General features: G+C 48.5%; 2 protein-coding genes across 2 annotated transcripts; one reads left to right on the top strand and one right to left on the bottom strand.

Moving 5' to 3' along the window:
- Positions 1–11,061: 11,061 nt before the first annotated feature.
- LOC119277265 (3-hydroxybutyryl-CoA dehydrogenase-like) lies at positions 11,062–13,110 on the top strand. Its single transcript, XM_037558522.1, has 4 exons — positions 11,062–11,372; positions 11,457–11,678; positions 12,016–12,128; positions 12,644–13,110. The coding sequence occupies exons 1-4, from the start codon at positions 11,163–11,165 to the stop codon at positions 13,011–13,013; spliced, it is 915 nt and encodes a 304-aa protein (XP_037414419.1). The 5' UTR covers positions 11,062–11,162; the 3' UTR covers positions 13,014–13,110.
- A 402-nt stretch (positions 13,111–13,512) lies between these two features.
- On the bottom strand, positions 13,513–17,285 carry LOC119277266 (phosphatidylglycerophosphate phosphatase 1, chloroplastic-like). Its single transcript, XM_037558523.1, has 5 exons — positions 16,778–17,285; positions 16,607–16,687; positions 16,101–16,174; positions 15,906–16,013; positions 13,513–13,798 (listed from the first exon to the last, which is right to left on the bottom strand). Exons 1-5 carry the CDS (start codon positions 17,208–17,210, stop codon positions 13,661–13,663), a joined length of 834 nt encoding a protein of 277 aa, XP_037414420.1. The 5' UTR covers positions 17,211–17,285; the 3' UTR covers positions 13,513–13,660.
- Between the last annotated feature and the right edge of the window lie 356 nt (positions 17,286–17,641).

Below are 17,641 nucleotides of genomic sequence, written 5' to 3' on the forward strand. Positions count from 1 at the left end.
GTGGATACGTAGTACACTGGTTTTTGAAGAGGGAATCTGTGCCCTTCTGTCTCTCGCTCGACGATGAGTACCGCGCTGACAACTTGATGTGTTGCTGCGATATATAATAACATAGGTTCGCCCAGGTTGGGCGCGGCCAGGACCAGATTTGTTGCCAGTATGGCCTTTATTTCTTCGAGTCCGGCTGTGGCAGCATCCGTCCATTCGAAATGTTCGGTGCGTCGGAGGAGGCGGTAGAGGGGCAGAGCCTTTTCTCCCAAACGGGAGATGAAGCGGCTTAAGGCCGCTACGCATCCGGTTAGTTTTTGTATTTGCTTGAGGTCTTTTGGAATATCCAATTGTGACAGAGCTTGGATTTTGGCCAGGTTTGCTTCAATTCCTCTACCGGATACGATGAAGCCCAAGAGCTTTCTGGCCGGTACGCTGAAGACACATTTTTCCGGATTGAGCTTAATGTCATATGCTCGGAGGTTGTCGAATGTCACCCTCAAGTCTTCTACTAGAGTTTCGACGTGTTTGGTCTTCACGACCACATCGTCTACGTATGCCTCTACTGTTTTGCCTATCTGGGTAGCCAGACATGTTTGAATCATGCGCTGATATGTTGCACCGGCGTTTTTGAGTCCGAAGGGCATTGTGTTGAAGCAGAATGGCCCATATGGAGTAATGAATGCCGTTGCGGCCTGGTCTTTCTCCGCCATCTTGATTTGATGGTATCCGGAGTATGCGTCGAGGAAGCATAATGAATCGTGCCCTGCGGTAGCATCGATGATTTGGTCGATGCGAGGGAGGGGGAAAGGGTCCTTTGGATAGGCCTTGTTAAGGTCTTTAAAATCGACGCAGAGGCGCCAGGATTTGTCCTTTTTTGGTACCATTACTAGATTGGCTAGCCAGTCTGGATGTTTTATATCTCTGATGAATCCGGCTTCTAAGAGTTTGGCTAGCTCTTCTCCCATTGTCTGTCTTTTGGGTTCAGAAAATCGCCGAAGAGCTTGTTTGACCGGCTTGAATCCTTTTAGGATGTTTAGGCTGTGCTCTGCCAGCCTGCATGGGATTCCTGGCATGTCTGAAGGGTGCCAGGCAAAAATGTCCCAATTTTCCCGAAGGAATTCTCGTAGTGCGGCTTCGACATCAGGACTTAATTGTGCCCCAATGGAGGTCGTCCTTGTGGGGTCCGTTGGATGGACCTGAAATTTGACTATTTCGTCTGCTGGTTTAAAAGAGGTGGACTTGGACCTCTTATCGAGTATCACATCATCCCTATCCACCGTGGAGCGCAGCGTAGTTAGTTCCTCTGCCGCTAGGGCTTCGGACAATGCCTCTAGGGCCAGTGCCGCTGTCTTATTTTAAAGCGCGGAGTGCTGTATCTGGATCGCTGGCAAGAGTGATTATCCCATTGGGTTCGGGCATTTTGAGCTTCATGTACCCGTAGTGGGGTATAGCTTGGAAGATTGAGAATGCCTCTCGCCCTAACAAAGCGTGATATCCGCTGCCGAATGGGGCCACTTGGAACGTGACCTCCTCGGACCTGTAATTGTCCGGTGAGCCGAACACTACATCTAGTGTGATTTTTCCTGTGCAGCGTACTTCTCGACTAGGGATTATCCCTCTGAAGGCTGTGCTACTTCGCTCGATGCGGCTCCAGTCGATATCCATTTTTTGAAGGGTTTCCTCGTAGATGAGGTTTAATCCGCTGCCGCCATCCATGAGTACCTTGGTAAGGCGAAAGCCGTCCACTATCGGACTGAGGACCAATGCGGCTGGTGCTCTAGTTGTTCAGAATTTAGGTTCGTCGCTGGCGTTGAAGGTGATAGCCGTGTCACTCCATGGATTTGCTGTTGCTACTTGGTAGACTTCGGCGAGGCCGCGGATTGTTCGTTTTCACATGTTATTTGATGCGAAAGTCTCGAAGACTGTTAATACCGTACCGGTACTGCTGGGCTCTTTACCCGGGGCTAAAAAGCCTTCGCCACTTTTGGCCACCTGCCGTAGTATCCAACATGCTCGAAGGCTGTGTGTTGGAGTGGCGCCCTCCGTACTGTGGATTTTGCAGGGTCCGTTGAGCCAGCCCTCCAGTACGGTTCCATGCCCTTTAGGGGGTCTTTGCTTTTTGGTTTTTAACCCAGGTGCTTGAGTATGGCGCACCCTTTTACTTCGGACTAGGGTTGTGGTCAAGGCCGGACTGTCCCAAAACCTAGTTTCGGTGTTCCTGGCACTCTCTACCGCACAGTATTTTTGTACGATAGTCGCTAGGTCGATGAAGCATGTAACGTCGCGACGACTTATGGCGTTCATGATTCCCTTGTCCGTGCAATTGTTGCAGAAAATTGAAATCGCGCTTTCTTCGCAGCAGTCCTTTATCCTGTTCATAACCAGGAGGAATCTGGCCCAGTAATGATGTACTGTTTCATCGGGCTCTTGCCGTATTCGAGATAGATCGCTTATGTTTGGGTGGGCGGGTGGAATCAAGTTCGGAACCCCGCCTGATCTGAGGCTCAAAGGCCAAGAAGTTTCCGGATTTGGAAGCTTGACTTGCTGGATGCTTTCCAACGAATCTAGTCCGATGCCCGACTCTCAGTTCAGTATTTGATTAGCGTCCATCCCATCGCGGGAATCCAGCTTGGAGGGATCGGGAATCCGGACATAGTTGGTTTTCAACGTAGAAGAAGGGTTGCCGCATTGTCCTCTACCACGACAACATGGTGGGTGGCCTGGGAAGAGTTAATCTCTCTCAGATCGGGTTTAAGCCCAATTTGATCGTAGTCTGTGGCGACTCCCAGGGTGGCGATGCGATCCAAGAGCTCGTTTACAGAGGAGAGCTCAATCGGATCTAACTGCTCGGCGAATTCTGGGCTGACGTGAAGATCGCTTTTGATGACCTGAGAGGTCATCGTCGGAGCGGTGGCCGAACAGGCGGTCATAAGAAAACCACCTAGCCGGACAGTTTGGCCGGCGGCCAAAGCTCTCTTGACGACGGTACCGTCTTTAAAGACGGGAGAAGGCATCCTTCCTGATCGCGACGACACAGAGGAACTCTCAATGAAAGCACCAATGTCGGTGTCAAAACCGGCGGATCTCGGGTAGGGGGTCCCGAACTGTGTGTCTAGGCGGATGGTAACAGGAGACGAGGGACACGATGTTTTTACCCAGGTTCGGGCCATCTTGATGGAGGTAAAACCCTACATCCTGCTTGATTAATATTGATGATGTGGGTTACAAGAGTAGATCTACCACGAGATCAAGGAGGCTAAACCCTAGAAGCTAGCCTATGGTATGATTGTTGTTCGTCCTATGGACTAAAGCCATCTGGTTTATATAGACACCGGAGAGGGCTAGGGTTACACAGAGTCGGTTACATTGGTAGGAGATCTACATATCCGTATCGCCAAGCTTGCCTTCCACGCCAAGGAAAGTCCCATCCGGACACGGGACGAAGTCTTCAATCTTGTATCTTCATAGTCTTGGAGTCCGGCCGATGATGATAGTTCGGCTATCCGGACACCCCCTAGTCCGGGACTCCCTCAGCGACCTTGTGCTTCGGCTGATCCAGCGAACAGCCGGCCAGCACAAGCTCCCGGCCCCTTGGGAAGGCCCCTTTGTCATCAACAGAGCGTTGGGAAACAACTCCTACTACCTGATCGATGCACAGAAGCCGAAGGCACGAAAGAGAGATGATTCCGGCAAGGAGTCGAAACGACCGTGGAACGCGAACCTCCTCCGAAGATTTTACAGTTAAAACGCAGTATGTATCATGTTACCTTTCGTATTAAGTACGAGACAATGGGCCCCTCGAGAAGCACTCGGGGACTGCCACCTTTTATCTATGAATGACGAGTATCATGCCTATGATTTTGTCATTTTACCTTTTTTCGTCCGGCACCGGGCTCGACTAGTCGGCCCGGGGACTAGCCGCCTTGGGTTATATTTAAGTTCCACCTGCAGTCAGACAAGTAGTGTGCCGGCACCCAAGCCCTCTCTTGTCAAAAGCCGCAGCTCGAAGAACCGACTGTCCGGCTGGCAAGAGTCAAAGGCAGGAAAGGATGCCCACACAAAAAACGGCTAAGGATTAACAAACTTATATAACAAAAGCCGGCTTCCTCCCATTGTCGATCGGCTACAAGAGTAGCCGGCTGGCCGGCTTCCATTCAACCCTGCCAAAATCCAACAAAGCTCAAGTACTTGCCTTCCCACAAATAGCCAAGTTCCTCCCCAGCCGCAGACTGCGGAGCAGCTGTTCGGCTTGGAAGGCGGAAATCAAGGGAAGGCAGCAAAGGAAACGGCCTAAGGATAAAAAGCAAACTCGAATGGAAGCCAAACATACGCATAAATATATTTACACAAAAGCCTTTTGAGAGGTCGGCATTCAACATAGTCTGAATACACCCCAAGTGGGTGGAACTGCGCAAAGTTAATAAGTTTGTTCAAAGAGCAAAAGGAGAAAAGCAAGAGCGGCAGATCAGGCCAACGGAGCAACAGGCGAGTCGGGTAGGTCGGCGGAGGCGGCAGTGCAGGCCGGAGGAGTGGCCGGCTGGCGAGTCTCGGCCTGATCTTCACCCCTGGCAGGCGGCGCGCTCGTGCGTGCCTCGTAGCTAGAGGCACGATCAGGCTGAAGCTGGCTGGTCGCTTCGCCGTCTGGCACGGCGTCTCCACCGCCTTCCTCCTCGTCGTCTTCGGCCTCGTCGCTGGAGGCAATCTCCTCCGCCGAATCCTCGCCTTCCGCTGGGTTGAGCCCGAACTGTTCCTCCGGCTCGGTGACTCCGCTGTCGTTCACTTCAGGAGCAAAGACGCTGATATCGGTGTACTCGGCAATAGCCGAGGCGCGCTGGACGATAGCCGGCCGCACCGCTACCAGCTCCTCATCAGCCTCCGGCCTCCAAGTGCTCAGCTGGCCCAGGTTTAGCCCAGGATACTAGGCCCAGACAAACTCCAGCGCCCGCCCGGCGCCGAACCGAGCAGCGGAGGCTTTCCAGGCCTCGAAGCAGCCAACCGCAACCTCCAACCAGTCGGTAGTCTGACTGGGGGTGCGGGGGATCACCTCGCCAGGCCAGAGAGCTGCCAGCACTTGCGCACCGGCGCACTGAAGCCGGCGGAGCACGCGGTGAGTCGGCTGTAGCCGAGCCTGGACCGCTATGAGCTGCTCCTCGAGCGTCCGGCTGGCATCTAGCGCGATTGCGACCCCTGCCTGCCGGCGCACCTCGCGGTGGGCCTCGATGGCTTGGTTGGCAGCGACGGAGTAGCCGGGGAAGTAATCTGCGTGAAGAACAAGAAAACGGCACGAAAATCAGAAGATGAACAAGATGGCAAGGAGCAAGCAAAAGAGCGAGAAGAGGAAGGTGGCCTACCGTCGATCAGATCCTCCACCCGCCCATAACCCTCGTTCAGCGCTTGCCTTGCTTCAGCCCAGTCGGCCGCCTCGGTCTCGAACTCGGCCTTAAGGGCGGCCTCGCTGTCCCGCGCCTTCTCCAGAGCCGCCTTATGGCTCTCCTCCTGGTCGGCTAGCTTCTTCGCCAGGCGGTCGCGTTCCTGGGCCAAGGCGTCGCACTCGGCCTCCTTGGCGTGAAGGGCGGTCTGGGCCCCGGCTAGCTGATCCCTTAGGTCGGCGTTAGCTCCTGCAAGCATGGAGAGAAAGGAAAAAGGCAATAAGGGAAAAGTTGTCAGGGAAGATCCGACCCGGCTGCTCAGCAGCCGGCCCGAATCTCGGGGACTACACCCAGTGGGTGCGCTGACGCACCCCCACTTGAGATAGAAGAAACCAAGTTCTTACTCCGGCTATTCGTCATATGGGCGGCCTTCTGGCTCAGCTCCTGGGCTTGGGAGTTGAAGGCGGCCGCGCGAAGATTGTGGTACTCCTGGAAATCAGATGGAGTGCGCATAAGAACAAGATCGCTATCAAAGCCTGCTAAGAAGTTTCAAGCCGCTTGCTCAGCAGCCGACTCGAAACTCGGGGACTACACCCAGTGGGTGCGCTGACGCGCTCCCACGGAAGAAATCCAAAAAGAAATTGATCAAAGCCAAAAGACTTACCCGGACGACCGCGCGCGTGGTAAGGAACTCCTGGGTGAACCATTGCAGCGAGGCGGCCTGGGTGTGAAGCCGGCGTCGAACCTCCTGCGCCGCCCCGTTCAGCTCCGTCGTTCCGCCACTTGGCGTCCACTCGGACAAGCTGGTGTTGGCCGCCTCCAGGTCCTGTGCGGTTGAGCCGGCACCCGCGGCTCTCTGCGGCTCCGGTGCGAAGGACGCCTCCCCTGCGCACCGACGAGACGGCGACGGCACCACGAGATCCCCTCCCACCGCCGACTCGCCCCCGGCCGGCTGCCCAAGCACCGCAGTAGGTGGGCCGCCTTGGCCCGCTCCGGTCGGCGCCGGTTGTGGCGCCTCCCCCAGGATCGTCACGTCGCCCTCCATCCTCTCCATCACCGGCTGGTCGCGGTCGGGTTCCTCCAACGGAGGTACGGGGACATCAGGGGCCATGGTGCGAAGGGGGATGACAAGATACGGAGGCTGATTACGCAAAGCCTCCGCCTCCCTCTTCGCGGCCGCGGCCTTCGCCTGGGCCTTGGCCGCCACGTCGGCCTGCGTGTCGGCCGACTTCTCCACCGCCTCCTGGGCGGCCCTCCGCTCCGCCGCTTCCTGCTCCTCCCGAGCCTCCCGCGCGTTCCGCTCCGTTGCCTCCATGAGGTCGGCGCGGGGGTCCACTCGGCGGGAGCTCGAAGACCCTCCAGTCGGCGCGAGTATGGAGGCGGCGTCAACCCGCTCAAGGGTAAGCGGTGCCCTGTTCAACAATCCAAGAAGACAGCTCAGATGAGCCTCAACCAAAGAAGACAATAAAAAAGAAGGAATAAAGAGCACTAGACACTTACGCCGAGACCACCCGCGGCTGCTTCACCACCTTGCGGAAACGGGCCGCCTTCGTTGCTGCCTCGTCCCGCTTAGTCGCCGCCGCTGAGCCCCTGGGTTTTTTTGGCCGACTGCCGAAGAGACCCGGCCCGGCCCGACGCTTATGCGCGCCGCCCCGAGCTGCCGGCGCGGTAGAAGGTCCCGCGCCTTGGCGATCGGCTGCCGGCTCGCGGCGTGGTACGAACTGCTCCTTTCTCTGAGAAAGAGGTGTTTGAGGTCATTTCCCGGATGAAGAATAATAAAGCTCCTGGCCCGGATGGTTTCCCGGCTGAGTTCTATAAGAAGTGTTGGCACATTATTAAAGGAGATATGTTGTCGTTGTTCAATAATTTATTCTTTGGCCAGCTTCACCTTTTTCAGCTGAATTTTGGAACCATAACCCTTCTTCCTAAGAAGACAGAGGGAGTGCGAATCGAGCAATTCCGGCCTATCTGTCTTCTTAATGTTAGTTTCAAAAAAATTACCAAGGTCGGGACGAATAGGCTCACACAGATTGTGCATACTGTGGTGCAGCCTACTCAAACTGCTTTCATGCCTGATAGGAACATCCTCGAAGGGGTGGTGGTCCTTCATGAAACGCTCCACGAAATTCACATGAAAAAGGTTGATGGAGTTGTTTTTAAGGTGGATTTCAAGAAAGCATATGATAAAGTCAAATGGCCTTTCCTTCAACAGGCATTACGCATGAAGGGTTTTGATGAAGCTTGGTGACGCCAAGTTGAATCTTTCACGCAAAAGGGAGTGTTGGAATTAAAGTGAATAACGATATAGGTCATTATTTCCAGACACACAAGGGCCTGCGGCAAGGTGGTCCAATGTCTCCTGTTCTGTTCAACATCGTAGTTGACATGTTGGCAATTTTGATAGGTAGGGCAAAGGAGGCCGGGCAGATGGGTGGCTTGGTGCCTCATCTAGTTGATGGTGGTGTGTCCATCCTGCAGTACGCTGATGATACAATCATCTTTATGGAGCACGACTTGGCAAAAGCAAGAAGTATGAAGCTGGTGTTATGCTTATTTGAACAATTGACCGGGTTGAAGATTAACTTCCATAAAAGCGAGTTGTTCTGTTTTGGTAGAGCCAAAGAGGAACAAGAGGTATATAAGCAATTGTTTGGATGCAAATTGGGAGCACTGCCTTTTACTTACCTAGGTATTCCCATTCACCATCGTAAGCTGACAAGCAACGAATGGAAGTGTATCGAGGATCGGTTTGAGAAGAAACTGAGCTGCTAGAAGGAAAACTCATGTCTTATGGAGGCCGATTGGTTCTTATTAATTCGGTGCTCACGAGTATGCCTATGTTTCTTTTATCCTTCTTTGAAGTACCAGTTGGGGTTAGGAAAAGGCTGGACTTCTATCGGTCCCGTTTCTTCTGGCAGAGTGATGAACTTAAGAGAAAGTACCGACTAGCCAAATGTGATGTTATTTGCCGACCAAAAGACCAAGGGGGTCTTGGTATTGAGAATCTTGAAGTCAAGAACAGATGCCTTCTCAGTAAGTGGCTATATAAGTTATCTTCCGAAACTGAGGCAACCTGGGCGCAGACCCTCCGTAACAAGTATCTGCACTCTAAGACGTTATTGCAGGTGATAGTGAGACCGACTGACTCGCCGTTTTGGAAGGGGCTTATGAGAGTCAAAGCTATTTTCTTTAATAGAACGAAGTTTATTGTCGGTAATGGCAACAACACTCGCTTATGGGAGGATACTTGCCTGGGTGAAACGCCATTAGCGCTTCAGTATTCGTCTCTGTGTCGTATTGTGCAGCAATGTGATGCTCTAGTTGCCACGATTTTGCAGTCTACCCCCCTTAATATTCAGTTTAGGAGCGTTCTTTTTGGCGACCAGTGGGAAGCCTGGATTCATCTGGTGAGTAGACTGATGGAGGTTCAGCTTGCTCATCAGCCCGATCAGTTGTGTTGGAAGCTTACTAGGACGGGTGAATTCACTGTAAAGTCGATGTATATTGATGTCATCAACTCTATTGTTGTTCCTAGTTCCAAACATGTTTGGAAAGTCAAGGTTCCTTTAAAGATCAAAGTGTTTATGTGGTTCGTACATAAATAACTCATCTTAACAAAAGATAATTTGGTTAAACGCAACTGGACATGATCTACTAGGTGTAGTTTTTGTGATCGAGATGAATCTATCAACCATCTTTTCTTTGAATGCCCGTTGGCGAGAGTGTTGTGGCGCACGGTGCAAATTGCTTTTAACATTACTCCTCCGAATTCAGTCAGGTCGTTATTTGGAACGTGGCTTGTTGGGATAGAGTCCGAAATAGCTAGACAAATTCGAGTAGGAGCATGTGCGTTGCTATGGGCAATTTGGAACTGCAGAAATGATTTGGCTTTTAACAAAACAACAACTATTCATTTTTTGCAGGTGTTGTTCTGGGCTACTGCGCTAATCCGTATGTGGTCCTTACTCACTCCGACGGAGGCCAGGGAGCGTTTGGTTACTGGATCTGTCCGGTGGAAGATGGTAGCGCGGGATATCTTCAACCGGTTTGGATGGCGGTCATGTAATAGGATAGGCGATTAGTTTACCTATCTTTCTTTTGCCAGCCGGTTGTGGCTTTGTGGCTCTTTGTGAGCTAACCTTTTATCTGTTTGCAGACTGCAAGACGTTGTTAAACTACTTTATTTTTAATAAATGTGGCCGTATGCATCGTTCTGATGCAGAGGCCGGGGAATCCCCCTTTTCGAAAAAAGTGGTTGGTGATGTATATTTTATCTTCAAGTGTTGTATTTTATATCACTCAGTGCAGGTGATGTAAAAATTTATACAACTTCTTGGAGCAGCGTTCTGAGGTCTTGGATGTAAAATACTCTCTTCTTTCCTATTTGTTTTTAGAGATTTCAAATGGACTATCACATATGGATGTATATAGACATGAGTGTAGATTCACTCGTTTTCCTTCATATTAGTCACTCGTTGAAATCTCTAGAAAGAGAAATATTTAGGAACGGAGAGAGCAGTTATTTATACATCTACATATATGCTCTAAGAATTTTATGTATACTAGCAAAAGAGCCCGTGCGTTGCAACGGGAGAGAAAACATAACACACACTCTTAACTCAACAACCATCACTCAAGGCCACAATAGGTCCATCTCCTTTATTTTTGCGAGGCATCATATTTGTGTTGTCGCTTATCCTCCTTCTCACCCTCGCCGGTGATGGCCTCAGTGTTCACACAAAACAACAAAAAACGTGTGTTGAATATGGTTAATCCTAAGGCGTCTCTCTCTCCCTCTCTCCTCCCACTCCCTCTCTCTCTCTCCCCTCTCTCTCTCTCTCTCTCTCGCTCGCTTTCTCTCACTCTCGCGATGAGAAATCTGTTGTTTTCCCTTGCGACATTTTTCAGAGGTATGCACATGTAGTTATCGATGTTTTCTTTCCGTATATGGTTTTAGTGGGGTATTTATTTGCAATCCAGATCGCCTCCCGTAGGAAAAAAATGGATCTTGCGCTATAAATTATAAGTTTGCTTTCATAACAATATTTTAAATATATTTAACAGGTAAAATTAACCTCATATTTAGATCCCACACATTTTTCTAATAAAATTTCATATATAATATGTTAAAATTGAAGTTACGCTTTAAAAGATACAGGTAATTTAGAAAATCATTTGGTTTGACTCAAATATATTCCAAAATAATATTTTAAAATACTTAACAGGTAAAAATAATCTTATATTCATATTCTACATATTTTTCTAATCAAATTTCATATATAACATGTTCAAATCGGAGTTACGATTTAAAAGATATGGATGATTTTAAAAAGCATTTGTTTGACTTAAATATGATCCGTGGATGAATTACCTAAAACATCAGGGGGGTTTCCGAAAAATATAAAATAACGGTTCGGGTGTGACTTAAATCCGGACGGCGGGTTGATTTCAGGAAACAACAGGGACTTTTGTGTAAAATACAAAAATCGTCTTAACTTAAAACAGGACTGCAGGTTGAATTCTTTAAAATAGAGAGACTTTTCTGAAAAAATGCCATGACGGACCAAAGAAACCTAATTTGCTTTATTATTAGGTAATAAAGAAAAGATTGGGTTTTTCCTTATATATGGAAGTTGCTCTAACGTCAGCTAGTTCGGCACGGTAAGCAAGATCAAGCAGTATCGGCCCCACGACCACCAGTCCACCACGCCAGAGAATACGCCCAGTGCTGAAGCGTAGCAGGTGCCGAGAACACGCCAAGGAAGGCAGAGATAACCCCAACAAACTCCGAAGGAGCGAAGCATGGGGACGCAAGCGGCGCCGGCGGCTAGCGAGATCGCGGCGGTGGGTGTGATCGGCGCGGGGCAGATGGGCTCGGGCATCGCCCAGCTCGCCGCCGCCGCCGGCTGCGGCGTCTTCCTCCTCGACTCCGACCCCGCGGCCCTCTCCCGCGCCGTCGCCTCCATCTCCTCCTCCCTCGGCCGCCTCGTCTCCAAGGGCCAGCTCTCCCAGGTGAATCCCCTCGCCTCCCCCGCCTCGCAAATTAGGGCTAAGGTGACGCCGTTCGTTGACATTTCTAGTCTCGCCTGGTCACAGGCTGCGTGCGATGATTCCGTCAAGCGGATAAAGTGCGTCTCCGATGTGCAAGAGCTGCGGGGCGTGGATCTGGTGATTGAGGCCATCGTTGAGTCCGAAGACGTCAAGAAGAAGCTGTTCGTGGAGCTGGACAGGATCACCAAACCTTCTGCCATTCTTGCGTCCAACACCAGCTCCATTTCTATAACCCGGCTCGCCTCAGCTACTAGCCGCCCCTCTCAGGTGACCACCAAGTCTCAGCAGTCGCTTTTAACTACCCAGTTGCTTGCTTGTCCAGAATTTACATAGGACAGTGATGCAGACCTTATCAGTTGCAAATGGGGCGGCAGTTTGTGAGTTATAATGACCCCATTTATTATGTTGGCGGCTAGATTTGCCTCTGCCGTGCATGCTATTACATAGGATTGCATACTCTACAACTTCAGAACATGTCTTCGAACATGTCTCAAGGCGCTCCTGTAGTTTCATAATTTTATCAATCCTCTGGTTTTCGTGTCTTTATTGTTTTTGGAGCGTCTCTCCTTGATTATAAGAAGTTGAAGAGATTTCCATGTTACAGGTGATAGGCATGCACTTTTTTAACCCTCCTCCTATAATGAAGCTGGTTGAAATAATACGAGGAGCTGATACATCCGAAGAGGTTTTCTCTCAAGTTAAATCTTTCTCTGAAAGGTAAGTGAAAGCATCATATTGCCTGCCTAAGATCACTTTAACATACCTTTAATGTGATCTTGTTTCTGTGAATTACTATAACAACTCTGAAGTGGAACCTACTTATGTAACTGGTTGTTGTTTAGATATAAGTTCTAGCCAGAACAAGCGTTCTGTAAACACAAATGTACCACTTCCTATTGTTAATGGATTCGTTGAGAACACAACAAAATTGCTATACTCTGGAGTTCAGGTAAACTTTAGGTCCAAGTTGGTTTTTACCTGGTAACCTAGCATTTTCATTGGAAAGAAAATGTGTCTTAACTTTGAAAGACATCAGTTGGCCTGTTTTGTTTTTGGTGTGAACAATATTTTTGGCCCCAAGAACTGCCATGCTACCTACTAAACCACTTAAAATTTGTGCCACATACTGGATTAGCACAGATCTGAGACTGATATAATTGGTTCAGCCAAGCTGGCTCGAGACTTATTTGCCTTTTAACCATGAAATTGTCTAATGATTTTGACCTTTGCAGGATTGGGAAGACCGTTATATGCTCACAAGATTACCCCGGCTTCATTGTAAACCGCATCCTAATGCCGATGATTAATGAAGCATTTTGGGCACTTTACACTGGGGTAGCAACCAAAGAGGACATCGACACAGGGATGAAGCTCGGCACGAATCATCCAATGGGGCCTCTGCAGCTTGCTGACTTCATAGGGTTAGATGTTTGCCTTTCAGTACTTAGGGTGCTCCACAACGGGCTAGGAGATAACAAGTACAGCCCTTGCCCTCTTCTTGTCCAATATGTCGATGCCGGACGACTTGGAAAGAAGCGCGGACTAGGTGTATACTCTTACAGGAGAAACTCTTCATCCGTTAAACCCAAATCATCTCTGTAAAAATATCAGCGCGGCTGTTGAGCAAAGAAATGAAGTTGTGTATGTACTCTGTATAGTGGAAGAAAACAAAAAAGACGAAAGGTGGTACTTGTGGTCACTAAGCATCGGAATAACAGGCTTACGCGGGCTTGGTTTTGTAGAATTTTCAAATAAGCTTTTCTGAGACAATGGGTGTTTACTAGTTCAAGGTGCCATGTGAAACTTTCACATGTAAAAATCATGAAATTTACATATACTTGGATACCTGAAAATCCATGCCCTAGGCTGTTCTGGACTCTATGCTGACTGTGGCATAGTAGCTATGCAGTTACAAGCGTTACAGTCTTACAAGTTACAATGTAGATCGGCAGCTCCGGAAATTACCCCTACGCTGTTGGAGCGTGCGTAGCAGCAGCCGTGCTGTTCAAGCACAACAGCAGGTCAGCAAAATAAATGCACTTCTGTTGATCGTCACCAGAGAAAGACATCACGACCTTGAACCAAAAGAAGCCGCTGAACACGAACGATATCAAGTTCTTTTTACGCACACATCATATTCCCCTCCATATTCAGCTCAATAAGGAACGGAAATTTTCTGAGGTTCAGATAAAAGAATCCAATGAGTTCTTCAGACGTGTGTCAGTTGGTACAACATATATATCACTGTGCTATGCTCTAGGTGAGACTGGGTCTTCACATGGATCAAACTTCACAATCGTTCTCGCATCAGGGAGCAAAGGGTGCTTAATTGGTCTGTGTCCTTTCTTGTACCAATAATTGATAATGTACGCTTCCAGCTTTCTAACCTGAGGAAGCAACACAAGGTCAGAACCAACTTGAGACTGCAAGATATCTACGAAAAACTAGCACAAGCAAGCCACATGAAGCTGTTAAGGGACAGGAGAGGATAAAAGATTACATGGGCTGTGTATTACTCTAGACAATGGGCCTATATAAGATAGGCATCATATCTATACTATCTATATAGTGTGCCAATTTCAAAATTTTGAATCCAAGCATCGGAATGCTTTGTCAGTTGTTCATTGGGCTTCATCAGCTGCCTCGCTTTGATTTGTGGCTACAGTAGCGTTCACAATTATCTAGGTCATTCCAGAAACATCCATGAACTAGAGCACCGAGTCACCGACCCCACCGTCACGCCGCCGCTTGCTCCCCGCCTGCCCCCTCACTACATAAACTCCCCTTCCTGATGGACCTAGAGGACCCACTATGCATGTCATAGCTGGCCAGTACTGCTCTCCAAATGACGTCACTAGGCCACTAGTTGGTTGGAGTCGACCGAGTCGCCGCATCTGCTGGAGGTGCACAAATCACATCACAAAGCAGACGCCAGCAGCGGTACATGGCCTGGTGTTGGACCATCATGCTATTGTTGGCTCCATAGATGTTGGAAGAGAAATGTGAAGAACATACTCCCTCCGTCCTTCAAAGAGTGTACTTTCAACTTTGTTGAAGAGTCAAACTTTTTTATGTTTGACCATATTTATACAATAATACACCAATATTTTTGCCATCAAATTAGTAGCATTAGATTCATGATAAAATATATTTTCATCATATACCTATTTGGTTGCACAAACATTTGCACAAACTCGGTCAAACTTTGAGATAGTTTGACCCTCCAACAATGTTGGAAGTACACTCTTTCAAGGACGGAGGGAGTAAGAGCTTTGAGAGGTAAGAAAAGGAGAGCCAGGTGACAAAAACTAGCCGACGAAACAAGTGGGATGATGCCACAGTACTAAGTCCGACAGGCAGTCAAAAAATAAAGGGTAAACAAATCCAACCAGTGTATCCGCGCACATACGCATGGCGTCAAATGACTCAGTGGGCATTTCTAGGAGTCAAGGACGTCCTAAATGTACAGTAAAACATAGGATAGGAATCAATTTGGTGCACATGGTATGTTCCTTGTATGTGATAATTACTGAGTTTTAACATGCGAAAAATGTGAAGCTAACTAATACAGTTAACAGAAGCATGATCATCCAGATCAAGTTAGCAAGTCACTTTCACAAGAAAAGTATTAGCCAAAACTTAAACAATGGATGAACTATAGATTACAACGGTAGACCACCTTGGTCTAACATCCAGTGTGGGGTTTCCTTATAACTCGACCTACACAAACACCCTGGAGCCTCCTCTCTCCCCTCTAAACAGCCACAGGTAAACGAGGCGGCCAGCCTCATCCTCCTACCAGCCACGATCGCAACCTCCGCCCCTATCCTAAACCCTTCTTCTCACATTTACGAACCATAACCCATGACAAGGGGCTAGTCCCTGGTTGGTCGAGTTTTTTCAAGTCTTTTAGGACATGACACAGACTTCGAGATGATCTTTTGACCATCAGTTCTGTGCAAACATGTGTCCTCACAAATAAATAATTATACATTACGAAATTAAATTTGATGATAAATTTTATAATATCAGTTTGATAGTTGGGATGTTATTATTTCTTCTTTACAGTTGGTCAAACCCTCCAACTGTAAGCAGTATGAAGGCCTCAGAATTGGACTGGTAAAACTCAAAACGAAATTTCGTTTTGGATCAGAGGTAGTATCTCTTAAGATTATCACACCCCTTGATTGCAAACAAACTTTGATAGGTAAAATAGCTGAATGTGAGTAGCATAGTTGTGAAGAAAAAATTTGGACGATTATTCAATCTAGTAACTGACTGGCAAGAAATCGCAATAATCGATTGGTTTTTCAATGGTTTAATCAGTAGAAAAGAATAAATCGTCCACAAGAAAACAACAGACTAGCAAGTAACAGATAAAAGCTCATGCTTGGTCTATGGTGTTAACTTTGTAACTGAACTGTTTATTTCCTTTATTTCGAGGTTGTTGATGTTGTTAAGTTTCATACAAGAAACATAGAGCATGGGCCTTACCTTTCTGACAATGTACGATTCACCAACAAAACTCAATGGTTCTGTGAAGACAGTAAGAAAACCATTCCTATTTCCATAGATAACATCAGTAAAGTATCTATCGCCAACCTGGAAAAGGTGGGGAAAATATTAAAAAAAATCAATACATACTAATATTAAGTGAGAACAGTCTGATCTGATAATAGCCATTCCTACCAGCACAAGATCTGAAGCCGAGCAGTCAAAATAACTCTCTATTTCCTTAGCTGCTCCAGCAGGCTTCTTTGCATCTGCAAATTATAGAGGAAACATATAAATGTATTATCCATATTATTTTTTATGTGTACCAATAACGACAGAAAGCTTCTGCCTCACATAGTCAAATTACATTTCAGAGAGAAAGATGACATAGAAACAGACTCAATAAGCATCTAAGTGCAAGTTTGCAATACAGAATTTGAGTGCTTTGGTATCATCAGATGCAATTCATACTTAACAATGGAATTTCTGAATTAAGTTACCATTATAAATATATCTGGTGACAGGTTAATTATCTTATTTTTCATATAGATGGCATTAGGCACTCATAGTAGTTTGCAAACCCCCATTTCCCTAAGCAGGTTGATTTACATGGCTACCCTAACCAATGACAGGACCAGGCCACACCATTCAGATATCCTGGAAACGAATAATTCTAGAGCCATGAGGTGACTGAGCATTACCATGCCTAATCACATGAACCCCGTCGATAGTCGCCTCAATCGTACTGGCATCCGACCCATCTGGATCATACTGCTTCAACCCTGCGCCCGCCCAAACACATCAAATTCCGTCACCAGGCAAACATTTCGCCCAATTTAACGTTTTCTAAGAGCAGCGCGACCAAGCCAGACCTGCGGAGTTGCTGTAGACAGCGATGGCGCCGGGGAAGGCCGCGCGGCACTGGTCAAACGAGGTGGTCAGCAGCGGCCAGAGCTCGGGAGCGTAGGGCGCGGTGAGGGTGTTGTCCTTGTCGAAAACCACGCCGCGGAACCCGGCGCGGCGGAGCTCCGCCCAGTCCAGCCACCGGATGTCCTGCACTGAGACGTGCGGCAGCGCTAGACGCGGCTCGGACGCCGCGACGGCGACCACCGCGGCCACGCCTCCCGGGTTGAAGCGCTGACCCAGCGCGCGCGGCCAGGACGCGGCCACGCCCATGGGTGTGGCTCTGGCGGTCGTGGAGGTCGCGGGAGTGGTTTCGGCGTTGGGGTTTGCGGCTTTGTGGGGAGGAAGGAGGGAAGCGCGGGAAGCTGGAGGGAGCAGTGGCGCCGGCGGCGGCCTTAGCATCAGAGCGGCGACGAGATGGTTGCTGTCGCCGGGTGTGCCTCAGTGGGGGAGAAGATCGGATGGATGCTCTTGCAGATGGACATATGATCTGGCCCCACATGCTAAACTAGAATACATATTTTCCATGGTAATATATGTCTCATTCATATCATAAGGATTAAACTACAAGTCACATAAAGACTGACATGATAAAACTGAAAGGACAGCAGAACGTCTCTGAGCTTGACACCAACGCCCATCACCTACCTCCGGCATCACCATATCAGTCATCAAAAGAAAAAATGACGGATCACCTTCTCATCTAAGCTCGACATGGTTTCATCGCTGATATGTAGCTTTGCAGACCTCTAAGATGGCTCGCGAAAGATGAAACCATTATGGTTGAACGAATCAGACCGGGGCAACACCCCAGACACACCATCGAATTCCAT

The sequence above is a fragment of the Triticum dicoccoides genome, chromosome 3B, assembly GCF_002162155.2.
Source record: "Triticum dicoccoides isolate Atlit2015 ecotype Zavitan chromosome 3B, WEW_v2.0, whole genome shotgun sequence".
Classification (NCBI taxonomy): Eukaryota; Viridiplantae; Streptophyta; class Magnoliopsida; order Poales; family Poaceae; genus Triticum; species Triticum dicoccoides.